Consider the following 21608-nt stretch of genomic DNA (forward strand, 5'->3'; position numbering starts at 1 on the left):
CAACCCCTTTAATGTAATTTTACCACACCATGAATGCCATAACGTTAGACTACGAAGTCTAGAGATGCTACAGACTTAGCATTCAGTATGAGCCACTATTATAAATCTGGTGTATTTTAAAGGGCCACACATTTTTCCATCTCTGCACCCTCACCTGATTGCTTGTCATACATAGTAACATAGTATGTTAGGCTGAAAGAAGACCATGTTCATCCAGTTCAGCCTGTTTTCACCCCCCTCCCCCTTGTTGATCCAGAGGAAGCCAAAAAAAAAAACCCCTATGAGGCAGAAGCCAATTTAGCCCATTTGGGGGAAAAAATCCCTTCCCGATTCCATAATGGCAGTCAGAATAATCCCTGAATCAGTTCCTACCTGACTCCAAGCCCCTGGATCAACAACCCTGCTGGTTGTTTGATGTCTATATCCTGTAATATCATAGCGCTCTAAAAAGACATCTAGTCCCCTCTTAAAACCCCTTTATCAATTTTGCCATCACCACATCCTCAGGCAGAGAGTTCTACAGTCTCACTGCTCTTACACTCTGGAGGTTTCCTCTGTATATTACAGTCACTTCCCTCTGCATATTACAGTCACTTCCCTGCAGTACAGCCTCCTGTCTGATGATTATCAAACACCATCTTGCGAGTGAGATTTTTTATTTTCAATTTCACATCAATCCCATGATGAATCAGCACAGCATTAGCTGAAGCTGTACCATTTCTCACTACTGGGAGGATAGTTTTATTATCATTACTTTTTATATTCATCTAAATAAGCTACAGACTATAAGTATGCAGTCAGGAGGATGAGCTGTGATTTCCTCTATTATAGCTGTGTGACTGGAGATGTGTGATCATCATCCATAATTATAACAGGAGTGTCTGTGTCCCCCTCTATACAGTTTCTGGGGTAGATTCAGGTAATAACACCACACAAATGAGAATTTGACTACAAAAAGAAATACATAACCACAAGCAGATCTGAGCTGGTCAGAACTGAAATCACATGACCATCCAAGGAGAAGAGGCTTGGAGCTTCAGACAGAACGAAATAACTAACCAAGTTAAGATTAGCTCTCACACACAGTGTATATATATATAGGGAATAGCTACATGATACATGACTAAGAAAAAAAATCACAGCCCTTCCAGACTGTCTAATCTAAGTTTGCACTGTCTAACTATTGGGCAGTGTTAGTAAATTTGCCCACCATACAAAGCCACAATCATTTGCTTTTAAACCGTGTGCTATTTTGTTGCTCTGTTCTTATCCATGCAGCTTATTTATCAGATGGGCTGTCCATGTACTGTACACAGAAGGGCTGGGATCTCCAGATCCAGAGATGTTTCCTGTAGCTGCTCTCCACTCCAGCTAGTAGATAATGGTTCTGAGCTGGGACCCCCCAATAACTAACTCAAGATTCCTATCTAGCACGTTTGTTGCTCTTTTATCAGAGGATTGTGTTTATTTTATACGTAGAAGCCACTGGCATCTTACAACTCACCATTATCTTAAGTCAAGCAATTTCATGATGTTGGACATGTAATTTGTAGCCTCAGCCAAGGCTAGCACCCTTGTCCCTTTTGGACTGGTTCACTTGCTACATAGTAACAGTATGTAAGGCCAAAAAAAATCAGATATCCATCCATTTTAGACATCTCTGTACTGACCCCTGATATATCTATACATAGTTATTAGAGCGACCCCTTGTTACAGTCCTAGGTATAACGAGATGATAGGAGAGATCTCTGTACTGACCCCTGATATATCTATACATAGTTATTAGAGCGCCCCCTTGTTACAGTCCTGGGTATAAATAGATAATGGGAGAGATCTCTGTACTGACCACTGATATATCTATACATAGTTATTAGAGCGCCCCCTTGTTACAGCCCTGGGTATAAATAGATAATGGGAGAGATCTCTGTACTGACCCCTATTATATCTATACATAGTTATTAGAGCGACCCCTTGTTACAGTCCTGGGTATAAATAGATAATGGGAGAGATCTCTGTACTGACCACTGATATATCTATACATAGTCATTAGAGCGCCCCCTTGTTACAGCCCTGGGTATAATAGATGATGGGAGACATCTCTGTACTGACCCCTGATATATTTATACATAGTTATTAGAGCGCCCCCTTGTTATAGTCCTGGGTATAAATAGATGATGAGAGAGATCTCTGTATTGTCCTCTAATATATTTGTATGTAGTTATTAGAGTGTTGCCTTGTTGCAGTCCTGGGTATAAATAGATGATGGCAGACATCTCTGTACTGACCCCTGATATATCTATACATAGTTATTAGAGTGACCCCTTGTTACAGTCCTGGGTATAACGAGATGATAGGAGAGATCTCTGTACTGACCCCTAATATATCTATATATAGTTATTAGAGCGCCCCCTTATTACAGTCCTGGGTATAAATAGATAATGGGAGAGATCTCTGTACTGACCACTGATATATCTATACATAGTTATTAGAGCGCCCCTTGTTACAGTCCTGGGTATAAATAGATAATGGGAGAGATCTCTGTACTGACCCCTAATATATCTATACATAGTTATTAGAGCGCCCCCTTGTTACAGTCCTGGGTATAGATAGATGATGGAGGAGATCTCTGTACTGACCACTGATATATCTATACATAGTTATTAGAGCGCCCCCTTGTTACAGTCCTGGTATAATAGATGATGGGAGAGATCTCTGTACTGACCCCTAATATATTTATACATAGTTAGTAGAGCGCCCCCTTGTTACAGTCCTTGGTATAAATAGATGATAGGAGAGATCTCTGTACTGACCCCTGATATATCTATACATAGTTATTAGAGTGCTCCCTTGTTACAGTCACAGTCTTGGATATAAATAGGTGATGGGAGAGATCTTTGTATTGTCCCCCAATATATCCCGGTTCTTGACTGCTTCTGTCCTAACTTTCCATCAGCTATCTGCAGAGAAATTTTTTTAGAAGGTCCCAATTTATGAATTATCTGCAGAAAAAGGACATACTTCCTTCCCAAGGGTTCTTAAGAGAATTCTAAAATCATTTAGGCTAGACTTCAATTTGCATGCCATTCTTTTGATGATAGAATCCCATATTCTGGTAGGTTATTTTAATCTTTGGGCAACACTGTAGATCATTATGAATCCTGTGTTGTAATTTATGTGAACTAGAGTAATTAGTTTTTAGTATTAATAGAGAAAGAATATACGGAGAAGTCGAATGAATTAAATAAATATGACCTTGAATTCTATGAAGGTCATGCTCAGTGAACATTACCGAAAGCATAGACTTTCATCACTACAAAGAGGAGTAATACATTTGATTAAAAGATGCTACTAGGACAGTGGATATAGAATGAAAATTAGCTCAATGTCTAAAATAGTGTCAAGGGACCTGAATCGTTCCATAGGTTTGGATCTCCACATACCTGTCACCGCATTCCCCACTGAAGCTCATAATTAGTATTTTGTTCTCCCTTTCACTTTGTCTTGTATAATTGTACAGGCGCATTTTCATTTTAGCCTTCTCTCTGTCTAGCTATGTAGAGTAAGAAGTGCTTCGAGGTCTGCTGAATAGAGATCAAATTAAACTCTGGTACTTAATTAGTGTAGCACGAAGGCATCTGATTTAATTAGAGATTCTACCAGCAAGGCTGGTTCTGTATAGTCTTCTAGTAACAAAGCAAACGTTCCATGTCTTTATAGACAAATAAATATAGTGTTTCAGGTTTTTTACAAATAACATGTCTATTGGGCTTAATTTGTGGTAATATAGATGTATAGATCTGAACTAGACATCAGGTTCTGCTAGCGATCCTTATGGCAGACCATGCAGAATGAATTCCCGCAGTAATAGTCACAGTCCACAGTAACTACACAAGATCTTAAAGGGGTTGGCCCGCGAAAGCAAGTGGGGTTATACACTTCTGTATGGCCATATTAATGCACTTTGTAATATACATCGCGCATTAATTATGAGCCATACAGAAGTTATTCACTTACCTGTTCCGTTGCTAGCATCCTCGTCGCCATGGTGCCGTCTAATCTTCAGCGTCTAATCGCCCGATTAGACGCGCTTGCGCAGTCCTGTCTTCTGTCTTCTGAATGGGGCCGCTCGTGCCAGAGAGCGGCTCCTCGTAGCTCCGCCCCATCACGTGTGCCGATTCCAGCCAATCAGGAGGCTGGAATCGGCAATGGACCGCACAGAAGACCTGCGGTCCACCGAGAGTGAAGATCCCGGCGGCCATCTTCACAAGGTAAGTAAGAAGTCACCGGAGCGCGGGGATTCGGGTAAGTACTACCCGTTTTTTTTTTTTATCCCTGCATCGGGTTTGTCTCGCGCCGAACGGGGGGGCTATTGAAAAAAAAAAAACCCGTTTCGGCGCGGGACAACCCCTTTAAATATTCATAAACGCTGCTGTATGCACTTTGTTATGTACTATTGACTGTCTATTCTGCATACCACTTAGTTTGTACTCTTTTTTTCTGGTAATTACACATCCATTTCTTTCTTTCACTGATGCCAATGAACCCTCCAGATTGCTAACTGTTCATGTGTTTCTTAAAATGGCAGCATTAAATAATAGATTTGCTGAAAAGCAGAGAACATAGTAAGTGATAAATGTTTTATGATTTACCAAGCTTTTTCAGTATGGAATTTCCATTTTGTAAAGCTACAGTTCGGGGTTCTACTAAAGAACAGGTAGAACATTGTTCATATCTGCATCATGGTTTCTGTTCCTCATGAAAGCCACAAGGCTATGCCTTCTCAGCTGGACAATTGAGCCACACAGTACTACTACACCGCATTGATTTCTAATGGGATTCGGCATGCCTCTGTTGAAGTTGCTGTCATTTTGATGACAATGTTAGTGGTGAATGCAGTGTCTTTCTTACTGTCAGGAGTCATGAAACTGCCGAGGTTGTGTCACGGTTGGCAGTAGGTAACAGGATACGAAGACACCAGAATTACCAAAATGTAAACTTTTGTTGTAACAGCTTCAATAGTAAACTAATTATGCAAATCATGTAATTTATTTGGTTTTGTTTTTTCAATCCTAACTATCGGCAACCAACAATTATTCCAGAACACATTCAACAGTGCAGCAGACAATACTCTCAATATCAACAATGTCTTTCAACTGACAAGAGAAAGGTACTAACTATGTGACAACTCAATATCAGCAGCTTGGCACATGCAGTCCAGAAGTTATGAGTGTTGTCCCAAGGATGGTCCACAATGAGCATAAACACATCAAAGTTCAGAAAGTCTGAATTACACACTGTAAAGTCACAGCTGTTCCTAAATGTTTGAGCTCACACTTTCCTGATGTATTACAACTAGCAGGTCTGCATATCCCTCTGTTTGTGTGCACATATTCTTTTTTTTTTTTACAGAGGCATGACCTCACTTACGAAACTCCTGGTGTACTCTGCACTGTAGTGTGGATGAAGAGCTTTTCAACAACCGTAGGCTAATCTTGATGTGAAGGACTGTAAGACAGCACTTCACTCTTGTAGCAGTCTCGGCAGCTGTCCCTTTGTCTGAAGTAATAAATACCTGATAAATGTTGGCCCTTTTGGATCTGCAGTACAGCTTCCTGAATACAGTGTCAGCCTAGACATGCAAGCACACTCAGTCTCCAGGTCGCCCCCTTCTCTAATGCGTCTGCTTTACTTCAGCAGGCTCACAGACCCTCTCTACTCTCAGATGGACACCATCGCCACCTACAATGTCCCCTGCTGCTCTCTGAGCTCTCACTCACTGTGATGCAGTTTCAACTTCTTTCTCCAGTCCTCAGGAAGACTTGCCGCCTGTTCCAGGGGTGGAGCTTCATTTAAGCACCAAAATCTTTGCTTGCGAAACATTTGCACATGTGCATAAATATTTTCCCATGCATTTGTATAAACCACTCTTAGGCCTTAGTCACACGGGGGCGTTTTTTCCCCTTGATTTGCGGATCGCATGACGGATGCGCATCCGCAAATTGCATGACCGGGGCCGAAAAATCGCCCGAAAAAACTGCTCCTAGCCGCGTTTCAATAGAAACGGGCTGGAGCTGTCCAGCGCATTGAATGCAATGGAGCCGGCAATACAGCCGGCTCTATTGAAAGCAATGGGCTGCGGGCGATCTCACGATGAATTTTCGGGAAGGGCTTCTTAAAAATATAAGCCCTTCCCGGAAATTCATCCAGAAATGTGTAAAAACAAAAAAATATATATACTCACCTGGTCCCGGCAGACGGAGTTCAGCGCGGCCGGCCGGCAGTTCTCCTGAACTGCTCTGAGTAGTATTCAGCAGCCGGGGATTTAAAATCCCCGCCTGCTGAATGAGCTGCCTCTGATTGGTCACAGCCTCACCAATCAGAGGTAGCTCTCACTTACCCATTCATGAATTCATGAGTGGGTGAGTGAGTGCTGCCTCTGATTGGCTCAGCGCAGGGACCAATCAGGGGCAGCTCTCAGCTGAATGACAGCTGAGAGCTGCCCCTGATTGGTCCCTGCGCTGAGCCAATCAGGGGCAGCTCTCAGCTGAATGACAGCTGAGAGCTGCCTCTGATTGGTCCCTGCGCTGAACCAATGAGAGGCAGCACTCACCCATTCATGAATGGGTAAGTGAGAGCTGCCCCTGATTGGTGAGGCTGTGACCAATCAGAGGCAGCTCATTCAGCAGGTGGGGATTTTAAATCCCCGGCTGCTGAATACTACTCAGAGCAGTTCAGGAGAACTGCCGGCCGGCCGCGGCTGAACTCCGTCTGCCGGGACCAGGTGAGTATATATATATTTTTTGTTTTTACACATTTCTGGATGAATTTCCGGGAAGGGCTTATATTTTTAAGCCCTTCCCGAAAATTCATTGTGCGATCGCTGGCAGCCCATTGCTTTCAATGTAGCCGGCTGTATTGCCGGCTCCATTGAATTCAATGGGCAAACATCGTTCTTCTCTGCCACAGCTGTTACAGCTGTGGCAGAGAAGAATGATTTGTCTACTATATGTTCTCAATGGGGTCGGCGCTGCTGCCGCCGGCCCCATTGAGCGCATATAGAGAAGAGAACAGGAATCACAGATCGCAGATAGGTGCGATCTGCGATTTCTGTTCTATAATTTATCGGACGAGCGCATAAAAAGCGCTCATGTGTCCGATACCATTGCAAAGCAATGGTTTTATAAAATCGCAGGACGCATTCGCATGCGCAAATCGCGCGAAAAAACGCCCGTCTGACTGAGCCCTTAGGCTAGGGTCACATAGGGCGGATTTGTTGCGGTTTTGACGCAGAAGAACTGCTTCTGCGGCAAAACCGCTTCAAAGGTTAATTTGGGCTTGCGGATTTTGCTGCGGATTTTCATGCGGAAAAATCCGCAAGCGGTTTTTTCCGCAGCGCTTTTTTACTTTTGTCGCGTATTTGTCGCGTATTTGGTGCGGTTTTGGCTGCGTCCATAGAGGTCTATGGACAAAAAAGCGCTGCGGAAACGACCAAAGAATGAACATGCTGCATCTTTAAAAACCGCAACGCAGTTGCATTTCCGCACTGCGGCTGTGCGGAAAAAATCCGTCCTGTGAGAACAGCTTTTTGGCAAATCTCATTTGTGCTGCATTGCACTGCAAACGCAGCGGTTTTGCCGCAGTGCGGATATGCAACGGCAATCCGCGGCAAAAACGCAGCAAATCCGCCCTGTGTGACCCCAGCCTTACAGTTCCAAACAGAGGTCTTGATGCAGACATGCATATAGCTTAAACAGAGTCTGTCAGCAGTTTTTGCTGATCCATATAGGGCAGGGAAGCAGAACTCATATCATAAGAACATATCTGTTCTTATGATATGAAATGCTCTTCCTCTCTGTCTAATGAGCTGCTCCACAGCTCTGATTGATAAATATAATGAATCAAAGTGTATATACTACAGCCATCAACACACACTCTGCTGCATAATGGATGGACAAAAAAGACGTCTGCATCGAAAGCCTCAATAAAAAGAACTTTTAAATTGTATCAAATAGAATAATATTAAAATATGACACTGCAGAAGAGATGTGTTCCCAAAAAAATAATTAATCAGAAAAGGGAAGGCTTTCAGCATGTCATGGACAAAGGACTTGGTTTCACAAAGAATCCTAGAGATCTGTAGTGACCATTGTGGTTGCCTGACTTGAATCCCATAAAAATCCTTGGTGAGATTTTAAAAAAGGCGGTTGCAACGCCCAAACCCATGAATATTAGTGAATTGGAGGCCATTACTTAGTCCTAAAGATGCTTGTGATGAAGGGATTGAATAGTTATGAGAATGCAGTTGCCATTAGAAGTGGTATTTTGGTTGAATATGGAGAAACCACTTGTTATATTAGTTGTGTTGAGCTACTTAAATTGTTCTGGTATTATTGTTTTTTTTGCAAACAGCTGAAAGTTTGGGGAAATATACCTAATGTCCAATGTGTAAGGAGAATTTATGTGTTTATCAAAGAGAAGACGATCCCAGATCTCGTGCAGAAGTCTGGACCCAGGAGAAATACAAATTACACCAGCCTGTGCGGTATCAAGTGATTTCTAATTTATTCTAAGGTGGTCAAGCTTATATACCATAAATGACATCACAGCAAAAGTATATACCTCCAAGATTAATAAGAATACATAATAGGCTAAAACAAAAGTGATTAACATAAGTTACACCTCCTTAGGTGTAACTATAACATACAATAAAACCGTTATGAACTAGGAGAAAGGAATGCAAGGGAGGGGGTCTTTTACTCTATCCCGTTTCCTGTATACACTATCTATAAACAGGCATACATGCGTGGTCATTAAACTGTCTTATATTTTATCTGTCTACCTCAGAAGACATGCAGGCCTATAGAAGGGTTTCATTTAACCCCTTCACTACTTATACTAGTATCATGCTATATATTCCTAGTCTACAATGCAATATAGAATAATTAACTGATACATTGATCTACAATTTTCTTAACACAATGGAAATCACAGAAAAGGAAAACATAAACAGACAAAAAGATCACAGAAAGTGGCCATATACTTACTGATACACCGATACAAGAGGGCAGGTAGAAACACCACATCCCAAACATGCAGGTAGCCAGACTGCTAAATGGATGAGCAATTGTACAGGAGCAGGGCACTGATGAACCGCCACTCACACGCCTTTCTTATGGGCATATACACGGTGTCAGGCCACATGGTACGTGTAGTGCACCATGCAGGCTTACAGCTTATTAATGATGCCATATTTCAATACAACGGGCTGCCCTGCACCTCATAGGTGAACCACACTGACACCCTGGACTCCCCCAACATTCAAAGCCGTACTGCATGTTACTGATAAAAACCGATAAATAGGAGATATTGGTTAATATTTTGACCAAAATACACAAGTTCACAAGAGTCAAGAGTCCTTGTTTACTTGTAAGTCCCTAAACTAACATCAAAATCACAGAACAATATCCAGTGGAGGCTGAATAATGTTAATTACAATTGTATAAGGAAGCATTTTCCACTTTTGGATAGAAATCAGCAAAAGACCAGCCTGGTGACTCACCATCAAGGTCTACTGTCCCCCACTCTAAAGTTGACTAGTAGCCTGTTTTGCCACCACTGCTCTATATTAATAATGGCATGCAAATTACCGTTAAAATATAATCATTTACCTCTTACATACAATACTATAGATGATTATTTTTTTAATTTAGCACGAAATGACCAATTCAATAAACTAAAGAGCCAGTCCCATTCTTGGCTATGATTAGAACACCTATGAGAATATTTTACTCAGCTGAAGGGCTGTTATTCTTTTAATATCAAAGACCTGTGACCGGGAACCACAACTCTTATGTCTGACAGAGTACTTCTTGGAATATATTCTCTCAAGGGAAAGGCTATTCTTGTGCTGAGCTACAATGTATCAGCATGTTTCGTAATCCACACCATTTATGCATTTTTTTGTAAAAATTGGGTCAGCGAAATTAAACTTCCATCAACTTGGAGGCCTCTGGAGAGCATTCTACTTCTCCAAATGAGTCGAAATTTGGACAGCGGCAACTTCAGGTGATGCGCTCACTATTATGAACAACAAAATGTTAGTAAACAAGTCAGTGATGCAACTTTTTTCTGTTTCCAAAGCAACAGAAAAGGTCTTTCCACAAACTGGAACAACAAAGTTGGAATCATGCAGTTGACTAAAAGTTGTCTTTGAATGCTGTAGCATTCATTACCCTTCAATGGAAAAAAGGGACCTAGTTTAAACCTTGAAAAACAGCTCCATACCGTTATCCCTCCACCACCAAATTTTACAGTAGGGTCTAAGCATTTTAGTTGATAGATTTCTCAAAAAACCCTCCAAACTTTGATTTGTCCATTATAATGGACCCTATTGCAATCCCCCTTTGCTGCAAGTAGAAGCCATCCCCAGAGAGCAAATAGTTCCTCCCGAGGGCAACCTCCAGCAGTGCGAAGACAAACAGTGTACATGTATGGCAACAGTCAATGCTCCAGAGACAACCAGAAGACCATTATAATGGCTAACTGAAGTATATAATGACACTTTGTCTAATGATACTAGACAGAATTGTTCAGGTAATGTCATAGATTTTAACTTATCCAGAAAATTGGCTATATAGTTGACATAGGAGGGTGCAGTGGTGTCGTAGCAACACAGGACACTATCAAGAAGTATAGTGCTAAAATGGAAACCACCACAAACCTAGTAGGTCTCCCTGGTGGATCACTAGTGTTTTTTTGTATGTTTGGGAAGACATATAAAGCGGGGGTGATTGATGAAATAACCTTCAAATAATCCCCAGTTGGTCCTTAATGAGCCCCTTACACAGGGCTCTACCCACAATGTCATTGATCTCACAGATTATATCACATTTTAGGTCTTTATTAGAGATGAGCGAACACCAAAATGTTCGGGTGTTCGTTATTCGGAACGAACTTCCCGTGATGCTCGAGGGTTCGTTTCGAACAACGAACCCCATTGAAGTCAATGGGCGACCAGAACATTTTTGTATTTCGCCGATGCTCGCTAAGGTTTTCATGTGTGAAAATCTGGGCAATTCAACAAAGTGATGGGAATGACACAGAAACGGATAGGGCAGGCGAGGGGCTACGTGTTGGGCTGCATCTCAAGTTCACAGGTCCCACTATTAAGCCACAATAGCGGCAAGAGTGGGCCCCCCCCCCTCCCAACAACTTTTACTTCTGAAAAGCCCTCATTAGCATGGCATACCTTTGCTAAGCACCACACTACCTCCAACAAAGCACAATCACTGCCTGCATGACACTCCACTGACACTTCTCCTGGGTTACATGCTGCCCAACCGCCCCCCCCCACAGCGCACACCAAAGTGTCCCTGGGCAGCCTTCAGCTGCCCTCATGCCACACCACGCTCATGTCTATTTAGAATTGCGTCTGCCATGACGAGGGACCGCAGGCACACACTGCAGAGATTGGCACGGCTAGGCAGCGACCCTCTTTAAGAGTGGCGGAGCGATAGCCCACAATGCTGTACAGAAGCAATGAGAAATAGAATCCTGTGCCACCGCCATCAGGAGCTGCACACGTGGGCATAGCAATGGGGAACCTATGTGCCACACACTATTCATTCTGTCAAGGTGTCTGCATGCCCCAGTCAGACCGGGCTTTTTAATTCATAGACACAGGTAGGTACAACTCCCTATTGTGAAGTCCCTGTCGACCCACAGCATGGGTGGCTCCCTGGAACCCACCGGCGGTACACAGAAATATCCCATTGCATTGCCCAACACAGCTGAGGTAGTAATGTCGTGCTTAATGCAGGTGGGCTTCGGCCCACACTGCATGCCCCAGTCTGACTGGGGTTCTTTATAAGTGTACAGATGTAGTAAAAAGTCCGTGTGCACCTACAGCATGGGTGGGTGCCAGGAAGCCACCGGCGGTACATAGAAATATCCCATTGCATTGCCCAACAGAGCTGAGGTAGTAATGTTGTGCTTAACCCTTTCCAATCCAATTTGTATATGGTTTTCCTAGGGGGCTTACTCTTTTTCTGCTGTTATACAACGGCGCTATATGCTGGCTAAAGCCAGTACTGCATGAGCTGACACGTAGGATAGGCTCCGACAGCAGAGAGGCTGGCAATATACAGTAAGAGAACCCCGACGGACGTCTACCAACAACGGAGCTGTACAGCCTTAAACCCTAATGTCTTCACAGGTCACACAGTGGACTGGAAAGGGTTAATGCAGGTGGGTTTCGGCCCACACTGCATGCCCCAGTCAGACTGGGGTTCTTTACAAGTGGACACATGTAGGTTAAACTCCCTGTGGACCCACTGCCTGGGTGGGTGCCAGGAAGCCACCGGCGGTACATAGAAATATCCCATTGCATTGCCCAACACAGCTGAGGTAGTAATGTCGTGCGTAATACAGGTGGGCTTCGGCCCACACTGCATGGCCCAGTCAGACGGGTTCTTTAGAAGTGTACAGATGTATTAAAAACTCAGTGTGCACCTACAGCATGGGTGGCTCCCTGGAACCCACCGGCGGTACATAAAAATATCCCATTGCATTGCCCAACACAGCTGAGGTAACGTCAGCTGTAATGCAGGTGGGCTAAAAATTAATTTGATTACACTGTAGGCGAGGGCCCACAAAAATTGCTGTATCAACAGTACTAATGTACATCCCAAAAATTGGCCATGGCCAGCCAAGAGGGCAGGTGAAACCCATTAATCGCTTTGGTTAATGTGGCTTAAGTGGTAACTAGGCCTGGAGGCAGCCCAGTGTAATGAAAAATTGGTTCAAGTTAAAGTTCCAATGCTTTTAAGCGCATTGAAACTTATAAAAATTGTTCTGAAAAATTATTTGAGTGAGCCTTGTGGCCCTAAGAAAAATTGCCCGTTCAGCGTGATTACGTGAGGTTTCAGGAGGAGGAGCAGGAGGAGGAGGAGGAGGAATATTAGACACAGATTGATGAAGCAGAAATGTCCCCGTTTTGGATGGTGAGAGAGAACGTAGCTTCCATCCGCGGGTGCAGCCTACGTATTGCTTACGTATCGCTGCTGTCCGCTGGTGGAGAACAGAAGTCTGGGGAAATCCAGCCTTTGTTCATCTTGATGAGTGTTAGCCTGTCGGCACTGTCGGTTGACAAGCGGCTACGCTTATCTGTGATGATTCCCCCAGCCGCACTAAACACCCTCTCCGACAAGACGCTAGCCGCAGGACAAGCAAGCACCTCCAGGGCATACAGCGCTAGTTCAGGCCACATGTCCAGCTTCGACACCCAGTAGTTGTAGGGGGCAGAGGCGTCACCAAGGATGGTCGTGCGATCCGCTACGTACTCCCTCACCATCCTTTTACAGTGCTCCCGCCGACTCAGCCGTGACTGGGGAGCGGTGACACAGTCTTGGTGGGGAGACATAAAGCTGGCCAGGCCCTTAAAGACTGTTGCACTACCTGGGATGTACATGCTGCTCGATCTACGCACATCCCCTGCTACCTTGCCCTCGGTACTGCGCCTTCTGCCACTAGCGCTGTCGGCTGGGAATTTTACCATCAGCTTGTCCGCAAGGGTCCTGTGGTATAGCAACACTCTCGAACCCCTTTCCTCTTCGGGAATCAGAGTGGGCAGGTTCTCCTTATACCGTGGATCGAGCAGTGTGTACACCCAGTAATCCGTCGTGGCCAGAATGCGTGCAACGCGAGGGTCACGAGAAAGGCATCCTAACATGAAGTCAGCCATGTGTGCCAGGGTACCTGTACGCAACACATGGCTGTCTTCACTAGGAAGATCACTATCAGGATCCTCCTCCTCCTCCTCCTCCTCAGGCCATACACGCTGAAAGGATGACAGGCAATCAGCCGGTGTACCGTCAGCAGCGGCCCAAGCTGTCTCTTCCCCCTCCTCCTCATCCTCCTCATGCTCCTCCTCCTCCTCCTGTATGCGCTGAGAAATAGACAGGAGGGTGCCCTGACTATCCAGCGGCATACTGTCTTCCCCCGCCCCCGTTTCCGAGCGCAAAGCAGCTGCCTTTATGGTTTGCAGGGAATTTCTCAAGATGCATAGCAGAGGAATGGTGACGCTAATGATTGTAGCATCGCCGCTCACCACCTGGGTAGACTCCTCAAAATTACCAAGGACATGGCAGATGTCTGCCAACCAGGCCCACTCTTCTGAAAGGAATTGAGGAGGCTGACTCCCACTGCGCCGCCCATGTTGGAGTTGGTATTCGACTATAGCTCTACGTTGTTCATAGAGCCTGGCCAACATGTGGAGCGTAGAGTTCCACCGTGTGGGCACGTCGCACAGCAGTCGGTGCACTGGCAGCTTAAAGTGATGTTGCAGGGTGCGCAGGGTGGCAGCGTCCGTGTGGGACTTGCGGAAATGTGCGCAGAGCCGGCGCGCCTTTACGAGCAGGTCTGACAAGCGTGGGTAGCTTTTCAGAAAGCGCTGAACCACCAAATTAAAGACATGGGCCAGGCATGGCACGTGCGTGAGGCTGCCGAGCTGCAGAGCCGCCACCAGGTTACGGCCGTTGTCACACACGACCATGCCCGGTTGGAGGCTCAGCGGCGCAAGCCAGCGGTCGGTCTGCTGTGTCAGACCCTGCAGCAGTTCGTGGGCCGTGTGCCTCTTATCTCCTAAGCTGAGTAGTTTCAGCACGGCCTGCTGACGCTTGCCCACCGCTGTGCTGCCACACCGCGCGACACCGACTGCTGGCGACATGCTGCTGCTAACACATCTTGATTGCGAGACAGAGGAGGAGGAGGAGGGTGCTTTAGTGGAGGAAGCATACACCTCCGCAGATACCAGCACCGAGCTGGGGCCCGCAATTCTGGGGGTGGGTAGGACGTGAGCGGTCCCAGGCTCTGACTCTGTCCCAGCCTCCACTAAATTCACCCAATGTGCCGTCAGGGAGATGTAGTGGCCCTGCCCGCCTGTGCTTGTCCACGTGTCCATAGTTAAGTGGACCGTGGCAGTAACCGCGTTGGTGAGGGCGCGTACAATGTTGCGGGAGACGTGGTCGTGCAGGGCTGGGACGGCACATCGGGAAAAGTAGTGGCGACTGGGAACTGAGTAGCGCGGGGCCGCCGCCTCCATGATACTTTTGAAGGACTCCGTTTCCACAACCCTATACGGCAGCATCTCAAGGCTGATGAATTTTGCTATGCGGACGGTTAACGTTTGAGCGTGCGGTTGCGTGGCGGCGTACTTGCGCTTGCGCTCGAACACTTGCGCAAGCGACGGCTGAACGGTGCGCTGAACTACACTGCTGGATGGGGCCGAGGACAGCGGAGATGAGGGTGTGGGTGCAGGCCATGAGGCGGTAGTGCCTGTGTCCTGAGAGGGGGGTTGCATCTCAGTGGCAGGTTGGGGCACAGGGGGAGAGGCAGGGGTGCAAACCGGAGGCGGTGAACGGCCTTCGTCCCACCTTGCGGGGTGCTTGGCCATCATATGTCTGCGCATGGTGGTGGTGGTGAGGCTGTTGGTGTTGGCTCCCCGGCTGAGCTTTGCGCGACAAAGGTTGCACACCACTGTTCGTCGGTCGTCAGGCGTCTCTGTGAAAAACTGCCAGACCTTAGAGCACCTCGGCCTCCGCAGGGTGGCATGGCGCGAGGGGGCGCTTTGGGAAACACTTGGTGGATTATTCGGTCTGGCCCTGCCTCTACCCCTGGCCACTGCACTGCCTCTTGCAACCTGCCCTGCTGATGCCCTTGACTCCCCCTCTGAAGACCTGTCCTCCTGAGTAAGCGTTGCACACCAGGTGGGGTCAGTCACCTCATCGTCCTGCTGCTCTTCCTCCGAATCCTCTGTGCGCTGCTCCCTCGGACTTACTGCCCTTACTACTACCTCACTGCAAGACAACTGTGTCTGATCGTCATCGTCCTCCTCACCCACAGAAAGTTGTTGAGACAGTTGGCGGAAGTCCCCAGCCTCTTCCCCCGGACCCCGGGAACTTTCGAATGGTTGGGCATCAGTGACGATAAACTCCTCTGGTGGGAGAGGAACCGCTGCTGCCCAATCTAAGCAGGGGCCCGAGAACAGTTCCTGGGAGTGTTCCCGCTCCTGAGCAGGTGTTATTGTAGTGGAGTGAGGAGGCTGGGAGGAAGGAGGAGCAGCAGACAGAGGATTCGGATTGGCAGCAGTGGACGGCGCAGAACTGCGGGTAGACGATAGGTTGCTCGAAGCACTTTCTGCCATCCAGGACAGGACCTGCTCACACTGCTCATTTTCTAATAACCGTCTCCCGCGTGGACCCATTAATTGGGCGATGAATGTGGGGACGCCAGAAACGTGCCTCTCTCCTAATCGCGCAGCAGTCGGCTGCGACACACCGGGATCAGGAGCTCGGGCTGTGCCCACACCCTGACTTGGCCCTCCGCGTCCTCGGCCGCGTCCACGTCCTCTAGGCCTACCCCTACCCCTCAGCATGCTGTATTACCAGTGATTTGATTTCACAGGCAGGAAATAAATTGGCGCAAGACTGCAGGCCAAATATAATTTTTGCCCTTTTTGGAAAACGAAAGGCCCCACTGCCTCTAGTGAATGAATTATCTAAGTTTAATAACTGTGCTGTGTCCCTGCTTATGTGTCACAGAACGTGAGGGTAGCAGAGTTATTATAACTGTTGGAGAGCAGGTATTTTTTTCCCAATTAAGGAAAGCAAATGGCGAAGCCAGCAGTAAAGCGTAGCTGGGTGCGTCTGATTTAGCAATGTTGTTCAAGCAGCTCACACGTGTCCACCGCCCTTAGGACGGACAGAGGCTGGACAAATAGATTTGTTTTCAGTTTTTTTCCACCAAAAGGCAGCACTGCGTATATTCAATGAATAATAACTGTGTTGTGGCCCTGCCTATACAATTCTTTCCCTGCAGTATCAATGGAGGGTGCAATGGTCTGCAGAGGCGATTTTGAGAAGCAAAAAAAAATGCAGCACAGCTAACAGCAGCCTGGACAGTACTGCACACGGATAAATATGGCCCTAGAAAGGACCGTTGAGGTTCTTGAAGGCTACACTCACTCCTAACACTCTCCCTGCCTATGCAGCACTTCTGTCCCTAATGCCAGGTGCAACGGTCTGCAGAGGCGATTTTGAGAAAAAAAAATTTGCCACTGCTAACAGCAGCCAACACACAGCTATCAGTGGCCCTAATAAGGACCTTTGGGGGGTCTTGAAGCCTACACTAACTACCAATTCTTTCCCTACAGCAGCTCCGGTACAAACAGCACTGTCCCTCATCTAACTCACACGGCATCTGAGGCGAGCCGCGGGAGGGGCCGACTTTTATATTAGGCGAACACCTGATCTCGCCAGCCACTCACAGCAGGGGGGTGGTATAGGGCTTAAACGTTGCAGGGGGAAGTTGTAATGCCTTCCCTGTCTTTCAATTGGCCAGAAAAGCGCGCTAACGTCTCAGGGAAGGAAGTGAAAGTAACCAGAACACCGCATGGTGTTCGTTACGAATAACGAACATCCCGAACACCCTAATATTCGCACGAATATCAAGCTCGGACGAACACGTTCGCTCATCTCTAGTCTTTATTCAATCTTTTGTAAACATCGATGTCACTCATTTGCCAACATAGCTTTTCCACATGTTTATCCGTTTCCATCCCCACCACCTTATCAGCCGGCTTGACTGCCTTGTGTACATAAGGTGTTGGAATGCCTGTTTTTCCTGTAAAGAAGGATTATGATTACTCAGTACACTTTTAAGGATTCAACCTTATTTAACCTTCATCTTATTTAACAATCTTTATACTGTATGTGCTTCTACTATATGGTTAGGGGTTGAAGTACGCAAATCACTAGGGATACGCAGCCCCAAACTCTTGCTATTAATTACCTTCAAAGACAGTCTTGCTATAAGTTTCAACATTATCTGTAAAATATGCTCTTCTGTTACTACAACAATGCACCAATGATTGTGAGCCATAAAATGCCTTATATTGAACTAAGGGCCTTGTAAGAAGCTACTTTTTTAGGTGACCGTAGATCCACTTATTTCTGGGCCCATGTGCAGATTGTACATACGATTCCTCTACCCCTGACCAAATATGATAGATTTCCACATAGAGGTTGGTCAGAATTCCGTTTTAAAAATGTTATCCAATTAAATACTATGATTGGGAGAGATTTATCTAGTAGTTAGAGTGAATGAACAGTGGCGAATCTGTTAAAAAGTATACCTTCGAGTGCAAATCTAATTTTTACAATACAGTGTATGTGTGTTTTAATGTATTCTTTTAACCTAATAATTGATTGATATGCCTGCTTTTAGATTTAGTTTCATTCTATCTTAATTAGAAATTCCATGTAGATGGAATAAATATATTAATAAATATATTAATATATAGCAGAAAATTACATTCATGTCTTTTCAAATTTAGTCTTAATTTCATACTTAAATTTTATCTTACAGAATTTGTACCAAAACAGGTTCCTTGGCCTGGCTGCTATGGCTTCTCCATCAAGGAACTCTCAAAACAGGCGGCGGTGCAAAGAACCGCTAAGGTACAGTTACAACCCTGACCAATTTCATAATCTGGATATCAGGAACAGTCCACATGAAGGAGTAACTATACCACGGTCTACAAGTGACACTGATCTGGTCACTTCAGATAGTCGATCAACTCTAATGGTCAGCAGCTCCTACTACGCGATAGGACACTCACAGGATCTTGTAATATATTGGGATATAAAGGAGGAGGTGGACGCTGGAGATTGGATTGGCATGTATTTAATTGGTGAGTGTTTCATTTGTGGATTTATAACACTTAAAAGGTTGAATTTCTTTACATTATGCTGTTGTGGTTTTTCTTATAGATTTTGTATTGAAGAGACCTGGGCTTTGCAAAAAACATATTTCTGATATTAAAAAAAAGGTTGAAATGGAAAGTGAGTAAAAATTCTGAATTCTCGGATGAGAACTCAGATTTCCAATTAAGGGAATCTGTCAGCTTTCTTGGACATGTCTATTTCAGAAAATACTTGCATTCTTCATAAAATAATGAGGCTGGATCATCTTTTCTTTGAACTGCATTGTGTCCTTTCTGTTATTCCTCCTAGACAATTTCAGACATTCCCCTTTGTCAATTCAGTTATAAATATTTAAGAGGAATGGTGCAACAACTTAGTCCTGATAAGAGATACTTCGGTATTGTTATTTTTAGAGGAATGCAAGTATTTACTAAAATAGACCTGTCAGGAGTGGTGACAGCTTCTCCTCACTATGAAAGGCAGAACTATGGACTGAATGGTCAAAACTCTAAGATGAAAAATCAGAGTTCCATTATAATAACATATTCTGACTTTTTAATGTCAAAATCTGACTTGTATCCCATAATTCTAATTTTACTCATAATTCTAACTTTTCATAACAGTATTCTGACTTATTATTAAAAATGTGGATGAAATTAAAACTGTACATTGTTAAATACACAAAGCATAACAAAATCAGCGCTGTTTGTGTTGCAGGTACGGATGGTCCCCTACTTGTGAACCATCCGTTCCAGGAACCTGTTCGCAAGTACATTTGTTCGTATGTCCGAACAAATCTTTGTATGCAGTGGGATCGCTGTTCTTTACAGAGGACACCCGGCGGGAGCAGTTCCGACGAGCGGCGTGGCTCATTAGAACTGCTACTGCCGGCTGCAAGAAACAGCCGTCACCTGATGTCCAGGGAGCCTGTACAGTGTCCGCGGCGGGACGCTGTGCGGTTGCTAGGCGCACTGCTTGATAGGCGCTCTGCATAGGCAGCCCTAGGGCCTTTCAGAAGGCCCCCGGCTGCCTAGCAACCGCACAGTGTCCCGCGATCTGACCGGACAGGCTTCTATCAGGCTTGATAGAAGCCTGTTCAGTCCCTGCACAGTATGATGTAATGCCATAGCATTACATCATACTGTGCAGGACAGATCGTTCGCATCTTGCGAAGTTCATAACTCGAATGCTTGCAAGTTGGGGACTATCTGTACATTGTAATCTCATTTCTATGCATGGGAAACTATGACAACTTTAGGGCTTAAACAGATGGGCGTGTTTTAATTCTGTTATGCGGCCGTGAAAGTCACGTCCGTATAACGGGACAAAATGAAACTATTGATTTCAATGGTTTCTTTTTCACTATGGGGATTCTCGCTCGATAATAGTACATACGAGAAAAGCTAGCATTTGCCCTATCTTTCTCACACGTAGCTAATACTATGTGCAAAGAAGATAGGATAGGACCTATCTTCCTATTCTTTTTTTTTCAAGCTCGGGCACAATAGTGCAAAGTTTGAATAGTCTATAAAAAAAGAAAACTCCAGTTCATGCACTAATACGCTCCATAGTGGCAAGGGTATTAGCGCATGTGCACATGTGTTTTTGCCCCTAGTCTAGTGATTGGTAGAAGTCACAGGGCACAGACATCCATGTTTATATCTCCTGACAAGCCTCAGTGACATGTCAAAAGATGTTTAAAGATTAAAGCCTTCCCATCTTTAGCTGCCACCAGTCATTGATATTGGCAATGAATCCACTACATACACACACTATTCTCTAGCAGTCAAAAGATTAGGAACTCTATAGAAGGCTATGAATTCAGTAGAGCATACAAGGACCAAACTTATTAACGTTTTATGCTTTTATAGGTGCAGTACTTACAAAAGACAAAATAAAATAATATGAAAATAAGGCAAAACAGTTATGGAAATAAAAGGGAATAAAGAATAACAGACCACTTACTGATTAGGTTGTTAAGAGATCCCGAGAGAAGCTTGGACAGAACTGCAAATCAGCAGGCTTAATTTAAACTAATATGAGTTAAGAAAACCCTACATGGAGGATCCCTACATAGTTCTTGGTTTCAATAACCATCATTGATTTCAGTGCACATACTGTATGACCACATATGTGTTGTCACTTATCTGCAGAAAACAGGACCTGGGTTCTACTCAATCTGAACCCACACAGGCCCATTTGCATGAGCTAGAAAAAAAACTATAATATATTCAGTCTTTTTGATAAATATTATGTAGGCTAATTAATATTATTTTAATTATATGAAACTGAAACACAGAAGTTAAAATACTATCATTTGCATTAATCACAGTAATAAAGAGTAACATTTGCTATAGGAACATTAAGTTGCCTATTCAGCTGTGCCACCTGGAACATACAATTGTGAGCAGCTAACAGGCTTTGTGGCAATGGCTGCCTTCCTAGAGGCTTTTTTTCATAAAGCTGAAACTAATTTCATGCCTATGAGTTCAGCCAGAGACATAAAACATGACTTTCACTACAGTCATGCAACTTCAGCCCAAAGTACATTAATTCCGTTTTTTAATGGCTGTACAGCAGTAAATCAATTGAAATAGAAATAGAGTCATCTAAAAAAATAGGCATTTATTGTAAGCAGTGAAGAAAGAGGTTTGTAATTGATTAAATGCATAAACAATCTGGCAATATAAATGTTAGGATTGTATAAAGTACAAATGTGAAAAAATGTCATATATTGTGAAAATGATTTACATATTCAATATTTACATTAACAATGCTGAACAGAACAACACTGAAAACTGCAAGGAAACGTTTTAAATTGCGGTACGTAACTTATACTAACCCAAA

General features: G+C 44.6%; 1 protein-coding gene across 1 annotated transcript in view; it reads left to right on the forward strand.

Moving 5' to 3' along the window:
* Positions 1–21608, forward strand: part of HECW1 (HECT, C2 and WW domain containing E3 ubiquitin protein ligase 1) — a 327801-nt gene that overhangs the window by 122404 nt on the left and 183789 nt on the right. Inside the window, exon 3 of the mRNA XM_066584919.1 lies at positions 18424–18748. Coding sequence (XP_066441016.1) covers positions 18424–18748 — 325 coding nt within the window. The remainder of the gene's footprint in view (positions 1–18423; positions 18749–21608) is intronic.

This window comes from Eleutherodactylus coqui, chromosome 12, assembly GCF_035609145.1.
Source record: "Eleutherodactylus coqui strain aEleCoq1 chromosome 12, aEleCoq1.hap1, whole genome shotgun sequence".
NCBI lineage: Eukaryota > Metazoa > Chordata > Amphibia > Anura > Eleutherodactylidae > Eleutherodactylus > Eleutherodactylus coqui.